The 23,349-nt window shown below is 39.9% G+C and overlaps 1 protein-coding gene across 1 annotated transcript in view; it reads left to right on the top strand.

Annotated features, from left to right (window-relative positions):
• The window catches only part of RAB21 (RAB21, member RAS oncogene family), a 34,655-nt gene that overhangs the window by 6,235 nt on the left and 5,071 nt on the right, over positions 1 to 23,349 (top strand). The window contains exons 2-6 of the mRNA XM_081081279.1: positions 8,019 to 8,078; positions 9,012 to 9,119; positions 14,848 to 14,911; positions 21,578 to 21,632; positions 23,149 to 23,237. Coding sequence (XP_080937405.1) covers positions 8,019 to 8,078; positions 9,012 to 9,119; positions 14,848 to 14,911; positions 21,578 to 21,632; positions 23,149 to 23,237 — 376 coding nt within the window. The remainder of the gene's footprint in view (positions 1 to 8,018; positions 8,079 to 9,011; positions 9,120 to 14,847; positions 14,912 to 21,577; positions 21,633 to 23,148; positions 23,238 to 23,349) is intronic.

Below are 23,349 nucleotides of genomic sequence, written 5' to 3'. Positions count from 1 at the left end.
AATTAAATTCAAGAATTGTTTATTTAATACCTGTTATATATCAAACATTGTGCTAGCTAGGGAATGTAAGATGAGTAAGATACTTTAACTGTTAGTTAGCTTTCTTGACTTTATGTATTTTTTTATATAAAATTTTTTAAATTTTAAAATGTTTTTATTGATTTGATTTGATGGGGGCGGGGGGGAGGGGAGGAAGGCCAGGAAAAGGAAAATGGAGAGGGAAGGGAAAGGTGTGCTCCCGGGAGGGAGAGCACCTGTTTTTATTGATTTGAGAGAGAGGGGAAGGAAGAGGGAGAGAAGTATTAATGAGAAACATCTATCAACTGCCTCCTGCACTCCCCCTACTGGGGGTCCAGCAGGCAACCCGGACATGTGCACTAACCTGGAATTGAACCTGTGATCTCTCAGTGCATGGGACAACGCTCAACCAACTGAGCCACACCCGCGAGGGCTTGCCTTTATGTATTCTTAAATGTTGTGTCATCTATACTAATAAAAGGATAATATGCTAATTAGACTGGATGTCTTCAGGACATCCTTCAGGACAAAGCCACGGTGGGGGGGCCAAGGCAGAGGTGGTTAGGGGTGATCAGGCCAGCAGGGGAGAGCAGTTAGGGGGATCAGGCAGGCAGGCAGAGTGGTTAGGGCAGGCAGGCAGGTGAGTGGTTAGGAGCCAGTGGTCCCAGATTGTGAGAGGGATGTCCGACTGCCAGTTTAAACCGAGGGTGCAAGCCAAGCTGAGGGATACCCCCCTCCCCCTGCAAGAATTTTGTGCACCGGGCCTCTAGTTTGATTATAACCCTCTCTTGTCTTTGATATGTCTCTATGTCTGTGCTCTTGGGTGATTGCTTTCTTTTCTTTAGATGTGCCTTCTTTTTTTCCTTATTGAAGGTGTTTTAAAATTACAACCTCTAACTTAAATGCCTTCTATCATTTTCCTTTTTAGAATACTAACTGGAATTCCACCTATCTGCCTCCTAAAGTGTAGGGTAGGTGCCTGTTATTTGATTAGCAAAACAGTGCTTGCTGTAAGTTTGGCTGGACATATGGTATCCTGACAGTTTGGCAAATGAGAAAACTAAGATTTGAATTGGATTTCCAAGGTCCCACAAAAATAATGTGTACCATTTTTTAAAAACTAAGTCTACTTCCCCCCTCCCCTATATACCTTAACTTCCGGAGCAACACTTGGCATTCAGGTTCTAGTAGTTGGTTTTGTACTTGGCATCATAGTCTCTGGTGAAGGAATCTTGGTTTCCTTGTTTGTAAAATTAATGTTTGAATATCTGAAATATCTTCCAAATAGTTCTGGAAGCCACATCACTGTTGATTTAGCCAGGTCATCTATAACAGTTTTATAAAATAAAATAATGGAAGTCTTTTTCTAACAAATGGGTTTTTCTGAATTGTGGCTTTGAATTTCTGATACGTATGTAAGTATTCTATATCTGACTGCCATTTCCTGCTTTGTGTTTTAAGCTACTTCTTAGAAGTGACTTTTTGACTCTTCTTTGCAAGGTATTTACTTGGATTCTAAAATGACTATAGTCCCTCTTTTTAGAAGCTAAGAACAAGAAATGAGGTATTCAAGCACCCAGCTTAGTTTTCTTTCTTTTCTAAAAAATTGAAATATATTTGACATATAACATTGTGTAAATTTAAGGTGTGCAACATTAATTTTTTACATTTTAATACTGTAATACAATTGCCATTGTAGCAATCTAGCTTAGTTTTCTGATAGCTCATTGTTATTGCCTTGCTACAAAGGACTAATTTTATAAATTATCTACCTGAATCCTTTCTTAAGTCTGGACATGGTGATAGATACTTTAGCCTGAAACAGTGTTAGTGAGTATAGCAAAAATAACATTACCATTCAGTTACACACACTAATGAAAATTGGCTGAATTTACTACTAAAATACATCAGATAAAGTCAGGAAACTATTCGTCCACAATTCAGTTACTATGCTAATTTAGGTATTTTGCTTTGTCGGTGGTTAGCAAGCACAGCAAGTGATCTGGCTAACAACAACAGAAAACAAACATTAAAAGAAGTTATTAAAAGACTTTCATTTGGCAGATATAATTTGTGCCTATTATTTCTCTCCTATAATTCTATTTTGGTTTTTAAGTAGAGATTTTAAAAAATTACCCGCCAAGATTTCTGATAAGATGGGCAAAATAAGCCAGCATCAGGTACAGATGACGAATGGCAGTCTTGAACTAATAAGATTGCTAATTTTGTTAATACCCCTGTGGTTTGGAAGATGAAGTCATTGGAATTAGAAGTAGTGGTGCTGTAACTCAGAGTTTGAAGGAGTAAGATGGGAAATGTACTGTTACTTTGATCCTCATTACCTTGTTGCCTACCCTGAGAATATTTGGGAGATGAATTGGCTTCCAGAAACACTTAGTGTCTAAGTAGAGGAGTGTCAGGTTAAGAATGTGTGTATGTTCTAGAATAGGCAGCTTTGAGCAACAGGAAAAGCACTTGAGGAGTCAGGCTTTCATCCACTGTAGCCCCTGACTCAATTATCTCACCTTTGGTGTCACTATATTCTTTAAATCTCAAGTTCACAACTGTAAAATAGGGATAATTCCCTACTTCACAGGGTTGTTACAAAGATTAAATGAGAAAGTCCAAACACAGTGCTTGGCAAGTGTGTGAAAATTGTTTTTGATATGTGCTTATGAGCAGTTTTCTTGGGAGTGAGTGGATTCATAGCTTTCATCAGATTCTCAAAGAAGTCCATGATCACTCCCCCTCTAACTCTCACTGACATGTAACAGAATTAAGAATCACTGCCCATTTTGAAGCTACTAATCTTATGTCGAGCTTTAAAGTCCACAATTGTCTTCAGAAAATATTATTTGACCTACAGTATGTCCAGATCAGTTTAATAAAATTACTTTATAACAGGGGAAAAAAAAAAGAATCACTGCCCAGAGTATTATAACCATAGTGGTATCAGTAGTCTAGACAAATTAAGTGTTTGCCTCATAGAGGTGGTTAAAAAGGGTAAGACAAATTTCAGCTTTTGATCGTTTGCTGCCATCTTACTGTTACATAAAATCTTTTCAACTTTATATTCTCAAGTATATAATTGTATGTTTTTAAAACTAGATGTTTGCTCTTTAAGAAACTACAGAATATTAAAAACTTTGGATGTCTGTAAAATGAGATGATTTATATTACAGAAGGAATTTTTCTATAGGTAGGACTTAACATTTTTCATTATGAAGGGGGAAAAGAGCTTTAGTGGGGACCCTTTGATAATGTGCTTTACTAGTGCACCAGATGTCTGAGTTAAAAGAATTTGGTTTATAACGAAGCTTTTAGGAACATCTCTATTATAGAGTTATACCTCCATTGATTTGCCCAGGCACTTTGTAAATGTGTTTATCTATAATAACAATACAGTTGACCCTTAAACAACATGGATTTGAATTTCACGGGTCCACTTACATGTGTTTTTTTTTTTCAATAAATATGTACAGTGCTTAAATTTTGTTTTCTCAATGATTTTTCTTTTTTAATATATTTTATTGATTTTTTACAGAGAGGAAGGGAGAGGGATAGAGAGATAGAAACATCGATGAGAGAGAAACATTGATTAGCCGCCTCCTGCACACTCCCCACTGGGGTTGTGCCCACAACCAAGGTACATGCCCTTGACCGGAATCGAACCTAGGACCCTTGAGTCCGCAGGCCGACGCTCTATCCACTGAGCCAAACTGGCCAGGGCTCATGATTTTTCTTAATAACATTTTCTTTCCTCTAGCTTATTTTTTAATAACAATGCAGTATATAATACATATAACATACAAAATATGTGTTAATCAACTATATGTTACCGTTAAGTCTTTTTCCTGTTAATAGTAGGCTAAGTAATTAAGTTTTTTGGGAAGTCTACAGTTATACGCAGATTTTCATCTGTGTGGATGTTGGCACTACTCTGCCTGCCCCTATCACTGGAGAAGAAGTGTTAGCCCAGATCTCAGTCTGGGAGGTACCAGAGCATAGAAGCTATAAGTTCTTTTTGGAGCCAAACTACCTGGATTTCAAATCCTACTCTATCACTTACTGTGTGACTTAGGCATGATACTTATCCTTCTTGTATCTCAGTTTCTACATCTATAATTTTTGTATAATCCTATATAATAAAGAGGTAATATGCAAGTTAACTCTCACACCCTCACAAGATGGCTGCCTACGACCAGGCCAGCAGGGGGGTTAGTGAGGGACGACCAAACGACTGAACAAGCAGGCTGCATGGCGTGACCAGGCTGGCAGGGGGGCCATGAGGGGTGACCAGGCTGGCAGGAGGGGCAGTTGGGGGCAACCAGGCCAGCAGGGGGGCAGTTGGGGGTGATTAGGCTGTCGGGGGGGCAGTGAGGGGTGACCAGGTTGGTGGCGGGGGGCAGTTACGAGTGACCAGACCGGCAGGGAGGGGGTAGTTGGGGGCAATCAGGCAGGCAAGCAGGTGAGCAATTAGGAGCCAGCGGTCCAGAATTGTCAGAGGGATGTCCGATGGGTCCCGGATTGGAGAAGGTGCAGGCCTGACTGAGGTGACAACCCCCCCCCCCCCCCGCACGAATTTTGTGCACCGGACCTCTAGTCTATAATAATAAAAGCATAATATGCTAATTAGACTGGACATCCTTCTGGACGATCTTCTGGACAAAGCTGGGGCTGTGAGGGAAGCCTGGGTCCCAGGTGCCTGCCAGCGGCCAGAGGGAAGCCGGTGCCAGCAGCCGGGGGAAGGAAGGCCTACTCTTGCACGAATTTCGTGCATCGGGCCTCTAGTAATTATGTATAAATCACAAGGTGCTATCAGAACTAAATGAGTTACTATTAAAAGTTCTTAGAACACTGCCCATTTTATTGTAAGCTCTGCAAAACTGTTAAATTAATAAAAATATGTGATTTTGTTAACACAAGACTTATACCTATGAAAAGATAACTTTCAAGATAAGGTAGTATATGCTGTATATTACAAGATTGGGGTTCATAAAATTCTTCAGGATAAAGAGACTCATTGTGGGTTGTATGGGTGGTATGAGAAGACCTAAGAATTCAAGGAAGAAGAGTATAGGTCAGAACAGAAGTTGGAAGTATACAATTCAGATAGAGAATAAATAATAGACCCAAGATAGAGGGGGTACTTAATGAAAAAACAGAATTGGAGGGACTGTATACAGCCCAGGTAAGTTGAAGAGTTAAGAAATGCTGGAAGCTATCTTAGGAAGACAGATGTAGACACATTTTGGAGGTCCTTGGATACAAAGATAAGGCTTTGAGATTTTTATTTGTAGACCAGAAGCCCAGTGCACGAAAATCATGCACTGGGTGTGGTGGGGGGCGGCCCTCAGCCTAGCCTGTGCCCTCTTGCAGTCCGGGAGCCCTCAGGGTATGTCCAGTTGATGGCTTAGGCCCGCTCCATGGGGAGCGGGCCTAAGCTGGCAGTCGACATCCTTAGTGCTGCCACGGAGGCAGGAGAGGCTTCCGCCACCGCGGATGCACTCACCAGCCATGAGCCCAGTTTCTGGCTGAGTGGCGCTCCTGCGTTGAGCATCTGCCCCCTGGTGGTCAGTGCGTGTCATAGCGACTGGTCATTATGCCTTTCGGTCGATTTGCATATTAGCCTTTTATTATATAGCAGTGGTCGGCAAACTGCTGCTCGCGAGCCACATGCGGCTCTTTGGCCCCTTGAGTGTGGCCACGAAGTTTCAATCACACTGTACGTGCGCACGCACCCGCACGTGGTCTTTTGTGGAAGAGCCACACTCAAGGGGCCGCAGTTTGCCGACCACTGTAATATAGGATTAGGGCTCCCTAACTTGTATAAAGGAGAACATTATGAATGATCTTGTAAAAAGTATTTAGCACAGCCGTGGGCAGTGTGGCTTAGTTGGTTGGGGTTCGTCCCATGCACCAAAAGATTGCCAGGGCACATGTCCAGGTTGCAGCTTGATCCCAGATAGTGGCAGGCTGGAGGCAGGTGTACAGTGTCAATGTCGCTCACATATTGATATTTCTCTATTTCTCTCCCTTCCTCTCTCTGAAAATCAGTTTAAAAATCTTAAAAAAGGGTACTTAGCAAAGTAGTTGGCAGAGGGTAATCATTCCATAACGGTTAGCTAGTGTTAGCAATAGTAGAAATGACCGTATTATTAATGACTAATTTCACAGAAAAGTTTTCTATATGTATTACAGTAATTTTAAATTTATACTGGATAAATTTAAATGCGTGCATTCACCAGACACTATCAGTAAACAAATACACACGGCTGGAGCGAGGTTTAATGCACATTAGAACATCTGACTGCACATGTTAAAACTGCTGCAGAAAGTCACACCATGTGACAACAGAACCAATTACCACATGTGATGCGGTGTGATCACGTGCTAATCATTTGCAGAACATTGTTAATAAGCAGTGACTCTTGGATTTGAATAGGTAGACTATAGTTGTAGACATGTAATATTTATGTTGGCGAAATTACTACAGTGTTTTTTCTAACATATGGCCTATTCCATAAAATGTGTTAAAAATTACAGTGAAAACATCCAGCTGGTTGCTCAGTGTTTGAGCGTTGACCTATGATCAGGAGGTTGCAGGCTTGATCCCCAGTGTGGCGTATGTAGGAGGCAGCCAATCAATGATTCTCTCTTATCATTGATGTTTCTATCTCTCTCCCTCTTTCTCTCTGAAATCAATAAAAATATATTTTCGCCAGGGGAGGGGAGAGGGAGAGACTGAATTAACAACAACAACAAAAACCCTATTAATTTACTTATAAGCAAATCTTGATTAAAAGCATTTTAAAATTAACAGGGTGTTAATTTTCACCTGTGACATACAGACTGCAAATTTTGTCCATTAAACCCAAAGTCCATTAAATTGAGGTCGCAAAATGGAGGGTTTGCTGTATTTGTGGTTTTATCTCGCATTGACCATACAACGTGAAGTTTGCCATGGGGCAAGGAGTTATATGTTTCAGCCTTCAGTGGCTTCACTCATCTGTCAGGAAAACTCCTCCTACGAGTAAAGGAGAGATCATCACCTTTTCTCTGAAACTGTCTTGGACTCGTCTAGGCAGGCTTTACATTTCCTTTCTTAGGCTCTCCCTTCCCCCCTTACAATATACTTGGCAAGACCCTTCATTTTAACAATGATCACATGGTATTTTAATTCTCTACATTTTTATTTCTGCAGTAGACATAAGCTCCTTAAAGGCTGAAACTGTTCCCTTTCATTACTGTGGCATTAGTATCTAGGGAAAGTATTAGATATAGGTAAAATAATTGAGTTATAAAATAATTGCAGCCCTGGCTGGTTTGGCTCAGTGGATGATGGAATGTCGGCCTACGGACTGAAGGGTCTCGGGTTCAACTCTGGCCAAGGGCACATGCCTGGGTTGCGGGCTCGATCCCCAGTGGGGGGGCGTGCAGGAGTTAGCCTATCAATGATTCTCTCTCATCATTGGTGTTTCTCTCTCTCTCCCTCTCTCTCTCTCTCTCTCTCTCTGTCTGTCTCTCAACTCTCCCCCTTCCTCTCTTAAAATCAATAAAATATATTAAAAAAATAATTGCAAGAGTATTTTTGAGTAATATTGGTATTCATACATTAAATTACCAGTAAATATTTGTTTTATCTCATCATAGAAATCTCTTAGACTCTTTCTATATTGAGTAGTTAAGGTTATATCAAATTCAATGCTCTAAGAAAATTTTTTAAGGGGAAAAACTAAGAAGAAGTATTTACTAATAAGTACTGTTTTTCTTTGTGTTTTTTATAACATGCTTATAAAACATTTTTTTAGATTCGAATATAAGTAATTTTCTTTCTTCAGTGAAAATGTTTACTCAGTAAACATTAATAAAAATTCAATGGTTATTTTTTCACCCAGGTAACTTGAGGTTCACATTGAGATGATTTATTCATCTATAGTTAAGTTAAAAAATGTTATTTTATATGAAACATTGTTTAATGTGTATCTCTGTTTTCTTAGGCATCATTCTTAACAAAGAAGTTAAACATTGGTGGAAAAAGAGTAAACCTTGCTATATGGGTAAGTTAACCTTGAAAGTTAAGGCCTCTACCGTCTTGGTACTCTAATAACAGTTTGACTCAAGGAATAGTAATTTGAAAACTTGAATTTTCTTTTAAATTAACTCCAGATTAGCCAAAGCTTTTTAAAATATTTTTTTCTAAAATCTGGTTAATAATGATACCTTGAATACAATTATATACATGAATATTGCTATCATAACTTTTCAGCTGGGTAAGGATTAACTCGTGTTAGAGATAGGACAGCTGCTTAGCTTTTTAAAAAAAATAATGGTTTTTTAAAATTTTTTATTTTAGAGAGGAAGGGAGAGGGAGAGAGAGAAAAAAAAAACATTCTGTTGGCACCTTACACACGAACCTACACAGGAATCAATCATAGTCCCTTTGGTGTACAGGACTATGCTCAACCCACTGAGCCACACAGGCCAGGGCCACTTGGCCTTTTCCCCCTGTGTCTCTATGTTCCACTCTTCTAAGGGAGTGGCTGGTGGGGAAAAGGGTGAGGGTGATGCAGTAGGGTACCTGTTGGCAGGCGGTCCTGGTGCTTCCTCTCTTTCCTTGTCTCTTCCCTCTGTGGGAAGCCTAAATTTAGGGCCAGGCCTATACCTGGCTTATAATGCTGTCTTGGTCATTCTGACCCCGAGGCAACTGAACTGTTTTTTTAGTGAGAGTGGGATGATTGCTGGGGAGGAAGATGGTTGGGAAGGAAAATGGAAACTTTGTATAACAGTAAAACATTAAATATTAATTATAACTTGAGTTTTAAAAAGTTTTTGTAACCTGCTTTGTTTCTTGTAACAGTGTTTTGTGGTTATCTATAACTTCATGCTCCGCTTTTTGTGGTCATGAACTTTTAGTCAAAAGTTGACTATAATTGCAATAGCAGGTATATTTTTTTTCTTCTGATATAATAAGCATTTGCTTCTTTATTTAGGATACAGCAGGTCAAGAGAGATTCCATGCATTGGGTCCAATTTACTACAGAGATTCAAATGGAGCTATTTTAGTTTATGATATAACAGATGAAGATTCTTTTCAGAAGGTATTTTATTTACTTACTAGCGGTCCAGGGAACAAATTTGTGGAAGGGTGGGGTTTGGCCGGCCCTGCCCCAATTGGGGCGGACCGGGGGTGGGCCTGTCAGGAGGGGGAGATGGCGGGAGATTGGCTGGCTGGCCCACCCCGATTGGGGCCCGATCAGGGCTGGGCCGGCTGGGGAAAAGGCCATGGGCAATTGGCTGGCGGGCCCCGCCCCCTATTGGGTTGGGGGGCCGATTGGGGGTGGGACAGGCCATGAGGAGGGGCTGTGGGCAGTGGGCCAGCCAGCCCTGCCCCCAAATGGCATGGGGGTTGCCAGTTGGGGGCCAGCGGCTTGTAGGAGGAGCCATGGGTGGTTGGCTGGCTGGCCCTGCCCCTGATCGGGGTGAGGGGGCTGACCTAGAGTCGGGCCGGGCAGGGGGAGGGACTGCAGGAGATTGGCTGGCCGGCTCTGCCCCCAGTTGGGGGGCTCAGGGGCAGGTCTGGCTGCGGGAAGGGGCTGTGGGCTGATCAGGATGGTGGGGGCCCATAGGGGACAGGGCTATCGTGGTGGGGCGGGCTAATTGGGGGCGGGGCTGGCCAGGGGGAAGGGATGGGTCATTTGCCCGGCCAGCCCCACACCCCACGCCCTGATCGGGCCAGTTCGCTGGCCACAGTGGGCGTCATAGTGACCAGTCATTACAGTGGTTATGGCTGTTACAATCTCTGGCTTTTTATATATATAGATGTATAGATGACTTAATAGAAGAACAACACTGAATTTTCAAGTTTCCATAACATGCTTTTGTTTACTAATTTGATTAGTCTTGATTTTAAAGGTATTGTTGTATATAAATTGTGACCACTCATATTTTTTAATGGAGTATTTAATTCATGTCAGCAATGTGAATAATAGTTGTTAATAGTTAAAATTACATAGCTTTCTTAGACCTTAGGAAAGAGAATCTAAAGTGAAACTTCAGGAAAATATAGGGGCTTTATATTTTTTCCCTGTTAAAGAAAAATCACATGCATTTCTTGGATTACATGCATACTGGGCAAGTGAAATCTTGGTACGGCTGCACGGGCTTCCTAATTGTGAAGAGGAAAAGGGAGAGCTAAATCAAATTTAAGCTCTCTCTCCTCACTAAATGTTCTGAAGGATATAATATAACTGTAAAAAGTGTTTATTTTATAGCTCCTCCATTTTTTTCACCCCTTTTTATTTATTTATTATTTATTTAATATTTTTATTGGTTTCAGAGAGGGAGAGGGGGAGAAAGATAGAAACATCAGTGATGAAAGGGATTCATTGATCAGCTGCCTACTGCACACCCCACACTGGGGATAGAGCCTGCAACACTTGGCATATGCTCTGACTGGCAATCAAGCTATAGCCTCCTGGTTCATAGGTCGATGTTCACCCACTGAGCCATACCATCTGGGCTTGTATATCAACAATATAGAGTTGGGACCAAAAATGAGTTACCACCATTAAACTTATCTCTGAACTAGGGGCCCCGTGCACAAATTCATGTACTTTGAAAGGAACTGGGCTGCGAGACTGCGGTGGGCACAGGAGTGGCTCTCGGCCCATCCTCCTCGACCCTGCCTGGCCCCTCCCACTGTGGTCCCCCGGGCTCCTGGTCTCCTGTCTGCCGGCAGCCCCGCTCCTGCTGCCACCGCTTCCACGTGCTGAGGACGCCGGCCCTGCTCACACCTGCTAATAGTGCGGAGTGATTGGGGCGGGTGTGAGCGGCGGCTGCTGCCCTGATTGCCCCTTAGGAGCAGGTAGAGGTGGAGAAACCCTCAGGGGCGATTGGGGCTGGCAGCCACTGCTCACACCACTGATGGCGCCAAGAGATTGGGACCAGCACCGGGTGCCAACAGTGGGTTCGAGCAGTAGCTCTGGCGCTGGCAGTGGATGCAAGTGGGGTTGGCACCGGCAGCAGCTGCGAGCGCCCAGCGGGACCATGGTGCACCAGAGCAAAGAATTTTTAGTAACCACCAGCGGCTTGCCCCAGTGACAGTGACTGGCGCCCTGCCTTGGTCTGGCACCCCTGCTCCACCATCCCACTACGGTCGATGCCATCCATGTTCTGCACTCTGCTGCCTGCTGCTGACGCCCACCATGTTCCACGTGCACCCCCTGGTGGTCAGCGCACGTCATAGCGACTGGTTGTTCCACCATTTGGTCTCTTTGCATGGCAGGGTTTTATCTATATAGATTGTCATCACTATTAGGATAGTGACTGATTATTTATTTGACCTTTCCTCTGAAAGCTCCTTTGGAATTTTTCAAGGGTGTATAACCAAAAGGGGTAATTTCCAAAGCAAAAACTTACCTTAGCTTGAGTTATAGTTGTTTCATGTTGAAATTGCTTGCCTTTTTAGGTTTTTTTTTTTCTTTTCCTTTATCTCCAAGCATTTAACTGATGAAGCAGATATGTGTTAGCTCTTAGATCAAGCATGTCAAACTCGCGGCCAGTGGGCTGTATGCCTCGTTTAAATAAATGAGGCATGCAGCCTGCCGGCCACGAGTTTGACATGCTTGCCTTAGATTACTGATGACATGGAAAAACTTAGTTTAAAAGTAGGAAAATGAAACAGCTTGCAGATTTAATGATATTTTCAAGTTATTTTGGGGCTGCTATTTGGTGCTATTTCTTAGCCCTTCCTGCCTTTTTAAATTTTGTAATATATTTTTAAAATTTGGTCTTAGAGGGAGGGAGAGAGGGAGGGAGGGGAGAGAGAGAGAGAGAGAGAGAGAGAGAGAGAGAGAGAGAGGAGAGAGGAGAGAGAGGAGAGAGAGAGAGAGAGAGAGAGAGAGAGAGAGAGAGAGAGAGAGAGATGTAATAGAGAAACATTGATCCATTGCATTTCGTACATGCCCCAACTGGGTATGTGCCCTGAGCAGGAATCGAACCTGCCACCTCTTGGTACATAGGCCGATGATCCAACCAACTGAGTCACACTGGTCAGGGCCCTTCCTGCCTTTTTACATTTAAAAAAATGGTTTAGGTATCTTCTTGATAAAGAGAAGGTTGAGCCCTGCCTGGTGTTGCTCAGAGTTTAGAACGTTGGCCTGTGAACCAAAGGGTCACAGGTTTGATTTCTGGTCAAGGGCACGTACCTGGGTTGGGGGCTCACCTCCTGACCCCAGTCAGGGTGGGTGTAGGAGGCAACCAATCCATGTGTCTGTCTGTCTGTCTCTCTCTCTCTCTCTCTCTCTCTCTCTCTCTCTCTCTCTCTCTCTCCCCCCCTCTCCCTCTCCCTCTCCCTCTCCCTCTCCCTCTCCCTCTCCCTCTCCCTCCCCCCCCCCGCCCCCCCTCCCCACTCTCCCACAATAGGAAAAATGTCCTCTGGTGAGGATTAACAAAAAGAGAGAGAGGGAGAGAGGGAAGGTTGAGTCTCTTAGTTGAAAAGTGACCATTTATTTTGCTGAATAGCAAAACTCCTAAAACTTGGTGGTTTAAAATTATTTACTATTTCTTATGATTTTGTGCGTCCTCTGCTATATTTGGTGTCAGCGAAGTCACTCATGCAGTTGCATTGAACTAGGAGTTTAGCTGGGCTGGAACCATCCAAGGCAGCCTGGTTCTCCTCCATATGGCTTCTCACTCCATTTGGTGTCTCATCTTTTGGTTCTCTCACCACATGCTCTCTCATTATTCCATATTCTAGCCTAAGCTTCTTATATGATAACTGGATCCCAAGATTGTAGCTGCCAGTCCTTACGGCTTAGGTCTGGAATTGGCATAGCATTATTTCTGCCATGTTCTCTTGGTCAAAGCAGGTTACAAGGCTAGCCCAAATTCAGAGGAAAGGGAAATAGAGTCTGCCTCTTGATAGGAAGATTGACAAAGAATTTGTGACCATCTTTAACTCACCACAGAATGTATGGGGTAATGAATTGGATGCCTGCGGAGGGAGCTCTTTTTAGAGGTGAATAACAATTTTTTTAACTGGTTAGATTTGTGATACTATATGTATAGTATATATGTAGAGTAATACATAATTGGATTCTGACATGTTTCCTTTGAAGTGATGAGGATGGACATTTTATACCAGTACTATCAAATTTTTCTTAACTAGGGGCAGAAGTTAAATGCTTTTCTGAAAACTTTATATACGCATGAATGAAGCGAAAAGATGGGGCTGTTCTGAGAAAACTGGTTCAGTGCTGTTATAGAGACAAGGTGTTGATATTGATTACCTTTGCTTTTTTAAAGATTTTGGGTTTACTAAAGAGTTAGTTCCTGTACATTCTTTTTTTTTTTTTTTGTCAAGCAAATATCTTTACTTCTGCAGAAGGGTGTGCACACACATGGTCTGGGAGCACACACATTATATATATTTTTAAAAAAAAGATTATAGTGGAGCTTAAAAATTCCTATAACCTAGTGCAGGTATAGCTATTTTTTTATTGGTTAAGTTGTTACATATTTGTCCTTATCCCCACATTACCCTCCATCCCCCCCCTCCCCCCCCACTCATGCCCTCACCCCCTTGTTGTCTGTGTCCATTGGTTAGGCCTATATCCTTGCATATAAGTCCTTTGGTTGATCTCTCCCCCTTACCCCCACCATCCCCTACCTTCCCTCTGAGGTTTGATGGTCTGATTGATGCTTCTCTGTCTCTGGATCTGTTTTTGTTCATCAGTTTATGTTGTTCATTATATTCCATAAATGAGTGAGATCGTGGTTCCTCTACATTCTTGCAGGGAATAGGAGTATAGTGTTGTTAACATTTTTACCATCGGACCAGTTGCACAGTAAATGCTTACCATATATTTAATGTAATATTTGTAACTTATAAATAGATATGTGTGTAATTTTGGGGGGAGGTATATAAGTTCTGTGTAATTTGATTGCATACAGAATAAATTCCATTACAAAAAATGAAAGGAGGTATCCAGGTGTTTTTTTTAATCTTATTTTATTGTAGTCAACATCATTAAAATCATGGCTTCAAAAGATTAATTTTCTTAATTCTAGTTTATTCCCAGCTGGGCTTACTGCTATGTCCATAATGAAGTATCAGTTTGTTACTAGAGTCATTGTATACCAGTGGTTCTCCAGGAGGGGGTGGAAATGTCTGCAGACATCTATGGTTGTTACAACTGGAGGGTGATACTGGCAGAGTGCTTAGGCAGCCAGGTTTGCTGCTAAACATCATATATTGCATAGGACAGTCCCTCATAACAGAGAATCATCTGAGTCAAAATGTCAATAGTTGCCAAGGTTGAAAAAAACCTGTCATATAACAAAGGATGGAAGTTTCTTTTGCCAGTCTTTTTGGTGCCCATATATACTTTTTCCTTTAAGTGTGTGACACAGAAGCTCCTATGCTCTCTATTTCAGAACCAGTTGGGTTAAGTTCTTGTGTTCTTAAGTCCAAAGTGGCTCTATGCAAGTACCTGTTATCAGAGGCTGGAGTTGACATGCTTTTGCTCTGGTGAATAACTTTGCTTGAATCTATGGAAGGTTTATGAACATTTGTAATAAGAGGTACTTCTCTCTCTACCTATAGGTAGAGACAGAGAGAAATATATCTATTGGATGTTTGTATGTGTGTTGTTTGTAATATAACCTGGCAATAAATGATCTTACAGTGAATCATTCCAGGTAACAACTAAATATATGGCTTGTTAGCCAAATTCTGAGGTATTTTGACATTGTTGAATTTTGGAGTGTTGTAATGATAGTCTTGTAACAGAATTTGTTTTAATATTAATTCTTTTATATACACAGGTAAAAAACTGGGTCAAAGAATTGCGGAAAATGTTGGGAAATGAAATCTGTTTATGTATAGTTGGTAAGCATCATTATTTTTTAAAAATCTCCTTTGTTTTCTTAATGCTTTATAAAGAATAGTAAACCAGTAATTCTCATTTTAAAATTATATGAGAAAAGAAGAATGGCATTTTAATGCATAATGTTTTAGAATAATTTAGTATTTGGAATTACTCTTTTAGGAGATTCAAACTCTGTACCTCACGGAATGCCTTGGGGAACAAATGGGAAGCTAAACATGTAAGGCTTTAAGTCCCCAGCCTTGTTTCAATTTGACTTTTACCTTTTCACCATAAGATTTTATTTAGAATTAAGTTCAGGAACTAAAATTAAAACCAATTACTTAAGCTAGTGTTCGTATTCTCTACATTTAACTATATACATTTTTTAAAATCCTCATCTAAGAGCATGCTTAGAGAGAGGGTGGGAGGGATAGATGCTGCATGTTAGGCTAGATGGCAGGAATGTTTCAGAACTGAACACTGAGATAGTAGGCTGTATAGGACTTTGGGGCCAAAGTTGCAGCTAGTCATTAGTGTGTTTGGCCTGGCTTTGTGTGGCATATGGGACTTGCTGGGGGTAGAAGTGGCTATGATTATTAACAAATGAATATTTGAGTATTTAGAATTGGGATTATCTCTTGGAAGAGAGAAAGAAATGGCTAATATATACTCGAAGTCTCAAGAGCTTGTTACTTGATGAAGTTATAAAGTAACATTTTTTAAAAACTGGGTAAATAAGCTTATGAATATTAAGCTCAATTAATGTAAACTGTATATTCTTCATGTTCATATTATAAGAAGGTTTAGGAATATTGTGTCTGGTAGCTTACTACTCCAATAGGGTAAAATATTCATATTTAATGTTATATATTATTTATTAATGATTGGTATAAAGTATAAAAAGCTCACTCTCTTTTCTTTCCTATTGGCAAATGTGACATGGGATTTTAATTGTAATTCAGAGTTGGAAGAATTTGGAGAGCCCATTTATCACAAAAGGAAAAATTTCACAGTTAATGAAGTCATATCACCAGTACCTTAGAAGCCCCACCTGTGCTTCTTCCTCATCCCCTCACTACCCAGCTGCCTTCTTCTCACCATCTCCTTCTGCCAAACACTATCTTAACTTTTTACTTCATGGACTATTTTTTTTTTTAAATTTTATATTAGTGTAATCATAGAGAATGAACTCTTTTGTGTCTGTCTGATTTCTTTGACTTTATGTTTGCAAGATTTCTCTGCATTCTTGTATATAGATGTAGTTCATTTTATTCTCTTTGCTATCTAATACTTTATCCTGTTGAACATTCTACAGTTTATCCTTTTGCTATTGATGAACATTTGCATTATTTTTTTCACCTAGTGATGTTCATTCTATTCTCTGTAGTAGTTCTTTTCTAAGAATTACATATTTATTATTTATTATTCCAGTAGCTCAGTAGTTTTATTAATAGTAAGTAGTTCTTTTGTTTTATTACTAAATTCAAAATAATAATACCTCACAAGATTGTGGTGAAGATTAGATATGATTTGGAGAACACTTAGAATAGTGAAGGCATTGGACAAATATTTGTTCCTTTTCCTGAACATAAGACAACCTTTCAAACCTTTGAAGCCAGTTTGGATAGTTCACTTACAGTCTTATATTCTGGGTTTTCAACTTTTTTTATTAGTCTAACTTCCAAACATTTTCATCATCCTAATTATTTTTTATGGGTTTATTTCAATTTATCAATGTGTCTCCTATGCTTAAAATGAACCCTAGAATCTAACATTATTGAGCCAGTGTATACTTACTTACATGGCTCTCTCTCTTTTTTTATAAATTCTTACTGTCCTTCTACCAACATTGCCCAAGAATGTATACACTTTTTAGCCATGTCAGGTCAGTGTCTCTTTTATATAGATTAGAGATAACAAAACTCTGAATTCCTTTTTATAAATATTGCTCTTTTGTCAGTCTTTTCCCATCTTGTTCTTCTATAATTGTTATTTAAGCCTAAGAATAGGAATTTCACCTTATGTTTCTGAATAGATTAAATTAGATACTGAGCCTTTTAGGTCTTTATCTAGGCCTCTGATAATGTGTTAACCAATAATAGAGAACCTCATACTTCACTGGCAGAGACTTTTTCCCCTGCTAGGTTTTAATTAATCCATTGATTACATCCTATTTGCTCTATTTGATAGTATTTTGGTTTTAGTCTGCCCTTAACATTTGTATGTTTATTAAATATTTATTATTTTTATTTTTACTACTTTTAAAATATTTTTTTAAAGAGAGATGAAGGGAGAGGGAGAGAGAGAAACATAGTTGAGAGAGCAAAACATCAATAGGCTGTCTCTTGCATGGTCCCAACCAGGGGTCTAGCCCAAAACTCAGGAATGTGCCCTTACCGGGAATTGAGCCAGCAACCTTTCCATGCATGGACGACACCCAACCAACTGAGCCACGCCTGCCAGTCCCAAAAATTTATTATGACTAGAGGCCTGGTGCATGAAATTTGTGCATGGGCAGGGGGTCCCTCAACCCAGCCTGCACCCTCTCCAATCTGGGACCCCTCAGAGGATGTCCGACTGCCTCTCGCAATCCGGGACCGCTGGCTCCTAACCGTTAGCCTGCCTGATCGCCCCTAACCACCTCTGCCTGTCTGCCTGCCTGATCGCCCCTAACTTCTCCCCTACCGGCCTGATCACCCCTAACCACCTCTGCCTTGCCCTGCACCTGGGACCCAGGATTCCCTCCTCCAGCCGGTCACAGACACCTGGGATCCGGGCTTCCTTCCCTCTGGCTGGCCACAGGCACCCAGGACCCGGGTCGGCTTCACCTGGGCCAGCTGTAGCTGCAGGGGACTATGGGTGGGTGGCTTTGCCTGGGCCACAGTTGCAGGTGCCCAGGACCGTGGGGCGGTAGCTTGTCCCTCTCCCGGGCCGCAGCCTGGCTGGTCCCCATTCCTCTCTCGCGAGCTCATTTGTGCCTGGCTGGTCCCCATTCCTCTTTCCCCAGTCTTGAGTGTCTGAGCCGTTATGGCATGATGGCATGAGGGCGTGATGATCATTTGCATATTAGCTCTTTATTATATAGGATAAGTTATTTATTGAGTGCCAGGTACTTTTCTAAGAACTACATATTTATTATTTCATTTACGCCTCCTGACAATACTGCAAGGGAGGTGTTGTGGCCATTTCTATTTTAGACCTGAGGAAATGGACTTGGAGAGCTTGATACCTTCCAAAATACATAGCTAGTTGGAGGTAGACCTGGGATTTTAAGTAGGATCTGTCTGTTACTTCAAGCCCATATTCTTAATCAATATTATATATTGCTTACTATGTACCAGGCTTTGGGAATTGTGTAGTGAATAAGTAAACAAAATAGATAATGCCTTTGTTTTCTCAGAGTTTATTGTGTAAGGAGAGAGAGAAAAAACAAGCGATTATATATTACGATAAATGCTATGAAGGATGGAGTACTACAGAGTGCTGTGATAGCTCAGAAGCAAACCTAACTAAATTTAGGGAGTCAAGGATTAAGGGAAGATTTCCTAGAGCATTGGATTAACTAAGTTAGCTAGATGGAACCAGCAGGGTGGTTGTAGAAAGTATCTATCATGGGCTTTAACTCTTTCATAACAAGATTGATTTTCCATATGATTATTCACTGTAATGAATATGGCTAATATTAATAACTACTCTTTATTGAACATGTACTGTATGCTAAGCTTAGTACATATATCATATTTTCACATCAGCCCTGGAAAGTTTGTTAACTATATTTGTACAAAGTGAGACTAAGACGTTTAGTAATTTGCCTGAAATCTTATAGCCATGAAATGAGCCTGGATTTAACAAATTTTCTTCGGATTTAAAAGGCTTTTGAAAGCTGCTTATTACTAAACCAGATACCATCCAATTTAAGCAAAATATGGTTCTAGCTCTTTTTAGGCCCTCTGCTCTTCAGTCAAATAGGTGTTTTTAAAGAAGATAAAGTTTTTACTGTTCTTAACAGGGTGGTTTTTTTTTCTCCCTCTCCAGTAGCTTTAGCCAATTTTTTTTTTAATCTTTCTAGTACTGTACTTTCAAGTAGGTGTTTTTATCCTTGTTTTCAGGTGTTTTAAGCCTATTAGACAGTTTCCTTTTAGCTGTGCCATCGTATTAAAGCAGATATGAGCCTTAAAGCCTAATCCTTTAGCTGTCTTGCTTTTAAAAGAATATAGAACTAAAAAGGTTTTGAGCTTTGGAAAGGTATGCATTGCTAACAGGCAGTTTTCTGTGACTTAGTCTGTGCTTACCCAATCCATTATGAACACTGATTGTTCAAAGAAATAGTAGTTATTTCATAGAAGGATTTAAAAACTTTTGTTTAAAATAGTAAGTAAGCCAAAATCGGTTTGGCTCGATGGATAGAGCGTCGGCCTGGGGACTGAAAGGTCCCAGGTTCGATTCCGGTCAAGGCCATATACCTTGGTTGCAGGCACATTCCCAGTAGGAGGTGTGCAGGAGGCAGCTGGTCGATGTTTCTCTCTCATCGATGTTTCTAACTCTCTATCCCTCTCCCTTCCTCTCTGTAAAAAAATCAATAAAATGTATTTAAAAAAATAAATAAAATAAAATAATAAGTAATTAAAATAGCTATTTTAATAACTGGGTTTATTAAAGTTAGTTAAGTTTAAAATGTTACTAAAAAATAAAACTGAGTAATTTCCCCCAAGTAATCATTTGAGGCAGTACTCTCTTTATTTTCATTTTTTAAAAATATATATTGATAATTCAGATGGAATTTGGGGAAAAAAAAGGGGGAGGGCAAAAAGATCTAGGAAAAAACCCATCTAGGGTTTTAGTTAATTGGAACAAAGGTCTTGCCTCCTCTAGGAGGCAATCTTGTTTTACCTTTTTAAGAGTGGCAGAATATTGTGCCTTTGTTTATTGGAACCACTGGCCACTAGGTGGTGCTTTTTGCATTCTTATAACATAAATAAAACTTTTCTTTGGTGACTGTTGAATATATTGGCTATAATATTCAGCAAATTAAAATTTTATTGAAAAAGTTTAATGTAGGAAATCAGAACTAATATGTATCTTCCTGCTGAGGTATATAAATAACTGTTTAAAGAGGGAAGAATTCATTACTAAATTTGTTGGTACCTACTGAGCTTTAGACTACTTCCCTCCCTCTCATCCTTAGACTATGGAGTCAGGTAGTTGATTGCAGTTGCTTACAATTAGGTGCTCAGATTATTTGAGGTCCTTTACATGTAGAACCTCTGCATTTATGCTTCTCAGTTCCAAGCATTGAATCTTTCAATAGGTGCTTTTACTTCAGTGCTCTTCTAGGTTTTCTAAGGTCCTAAGAAAAAGAACTTTATTTACAAGGTTTCTTCCCCCCTCCCTAAGTCATAATAGAAAAAAATAAAATATTGTTTGAAGTGTCCTTCCTTAGGTTATTTTCCCCCATTCCTATCTGTTATTTCCATTCCCTTTAGCACTTGGTGTATCCAGCCAACTCACTTCTACTTCTATCCTGCATTTAATAAGGAATCTGCATTTTGCAGTGTCTTCACTTTTGTTCTGGTGGCTTTTTATCATAATCTCAGTTTGGTTCCCTTGTTTAAGGACGGCTAAACTTATTTTCAGTAATTTTAAATGTGTATGGTGTGCACATACATATTTTTTTTTTTTCAGTTACCATTGACATCAAATATATTAGTTTCAGGTGTACAACATAGTGATTAGACATTTATATAATTTAAGAAGTGATCACCTCAATAAGTCTAGTACCCGTCTGACACTATACACAGTTATTACAATATTATTGACTATATTCCATATCCTGTAGTTTATGTCCCTGTGACTAATTTTATAACTGGCAGTTTGTACATCTTAATCCCTTCCACTTTTTCACTCATCCCCCTAATTCCCCACCTATCTGGCAATCACTAGTTTTTTTCTCTGTGTGAGTTTTTTTCCTCTGTATCTGTGAGTTTGTTTCTTTTTTGTTCAATTATTTTGTGGTTTAGATTCCACATATACTAGTAAGTGAAATCATACGGTATTTGTCTTTCTCTTTCTGACTTACTTCATTAGCCTAATATTCTCTAGGTTATAATGTGCATATACTGTATTAAGTTCTCTCATGTTTTTAAAACAAAAGAGTATAGTTTCCTCCTCTGTGGTGGTGAAGTGCTTAAAAAGCCATACAGTTCTTTCTTTATCCAGCTTATATCATCCAGGAAACCAAAATACTCTTAGGATCCAAGAAGCTAGCCTAATATATTTTTGTGAACAATAAGGTAGCCTTGCTTAATTATTAACTAACTCTAAAGTTGATTGGGGACCATTTACACTTGGCTAAGAAACATAGGTTTATGTCTAGATTCCCTAGTGATCTTAGTCTCTGTAATACTGCAAAACAAGGAATAGTGACCATATTTTCTCTGACAGACTCCAGCTTCAGGAATGCTATGCATTGAGCCATTTGAGGGAGGTTGAGGCATTCATCTTGATAGATATGATCAACCCTCATGTCATAAGGGTTATGGTTATAATTTTAAGATATTTAGAAGTCTGATGAGGATTTGTATTACTTTTCCAAGTGGTTAAAGTTGTAATTGTGTATTTAGAATTGGCTTAATTTTATTATAATAATGAATTAATATTAAAGATTGGCATTTACTTTTTCAAATTAGGTAATAAAATAGACTTGGAAAAGGAGAGACATGTGTCCATTCAAGAAGCAGAATCGTAAGTGTTATCCCTGCCATCCTCCCAATGACACCCCTTCCTCCCCCAACAATCACTCCCCAGTAGAAGTCTTCCTTTTAGGAGTGTGCTTTACCATTTAGGTATTACTCTAATGCAGTGATGGTGAACCTTTTGAGCTCGGCGTGTCAGCATTTTGAAAAACCCTAACTTAACTCTGGTGCCGTGTCACATATACAAATTTTTTTATATTTGCAACCATAGTAAAACAAAGACTTATATTTTTTATACTTATTTTATATATTTAAATGCCATTTAACAAAGAAAAATCAACCAAAAAAATGAGTTCACGTGTCACCTCTGACACGTGTGTCATAGGTTCGCCATCACTGCTCTAATGTCTGGTTTGAGGGTTTTTGTTTTGTTTTGTTTTGTTTTTAATATATTTTATTGGTTTTTTACAGAGAGGAAGGGAGAGAGATAGAGAGCTAGAAACATCGATGAGAGAGAAACATCGATCAGCTGCCTCCTGCACTGGGGATGTGCCTGCAACCCAGGTACATGCCCTTGACCAGAATCGAACCTGGGACCCTTGAGTCTGCAGGCCGACGCTCTATCCACTGAGCCAAACCGGTTTCGGCTGGTTTGAGGTTTTTTAATGTTTCTTTTATATATGTATATATTGATTTCAGAGAGAGGAAGGAAAGGGAGAGAGAGAGAGAAACATCAGTGATGAGAGAGAATTATCGATCGGCTGCCTCCTGCATGCTCCCCACCAGGGATCAAGCCTGCAACCCCAGCATGTGCTCTGACCAGGAATCGAACTGTGACCTCCTGATTGATGAGTTGATGCTCAACCACTGGACTACACCAGGCATGCTCAAATGTCTTAATATAGATTGAGCTGTTGGATTCAGTGAAGTATGTTAACATTGGTAATTTCTAGACTTTTGGCTGTATATAAAGATAATCCACTCTCACATCTCCTTATGATTTCAGTAAAAAATATAAAGTAATGCATAAGAAAACTATCATGATCAAATAGTCAGTGTGTCACAAAAACTTTTAAAATATTTGGGTTCCAAGTTAACTTATAAAAATTTTAAATCTTGTTAACTTGTGCTCATTTAAAATTTGGTTCAATGTACAGAGATGTGAAACAGCTATATATAATCTTTTATTTTATTATTTTTAAAATATATTTTAGTTGATCTTTAGAGAGAGAGAAAGGGAGAGGGAGAGAGAAAGAGAAACATAGATGTGAGAGTGGAACATCAGTCGGCTGCCTGGGTTGCTTCCTGCATGCCCCCCTCAGGAGATCGAGCCCCAAACCCAGCCGTGTGCCCTGACTAGAATTGAACTGGCAACCTCTTAGTACATGGCCCAACTGCCCAACCAACTGAGCCACACCAGCCAGGGCTATAGTCTTAATTTTGTTAAATCTGGGCTAATTAAAGGTCACTAAACTTGGTACTATGAAAAAATTCACATAGCCGTCATGACAAAAATATGAGAAATATTTTTTACATTGGTCATTGATATTATTATTTTTTTTAAGGTATGCAGAATCTGTGGGAGCAAAACATTATCATACATCAGCCAAACAGAACAAAGGAATTGAGGAACTCTTTCTTGACCTCTGTAAAAGTAGGTATATTTAGATTTAGTATATTTAGAAATGGCTTTTTAAAATATAAGATTTCTAAAGTGATGTTTTACAATCTCCATTAATGACCACATTGATGATTTGTCACATCTA

This window comes from Myotis nattereri, assembly GCF_964212035.1.
Source record: "Myotis nattereri genome assembly, chromosome: 2".
Classification (NCBI taxonomy): Eukaryota; Metazoa; Chordata; class Mammalia; order Chiroptera; family Vespertilionidae; genus Myotis; species Myotis nattereri.
The sequence above is the reverse complement of the archived record's forward strand: the minus strand, read 5'-3'. Positions and strand labels throughout refer to the sequence as shown.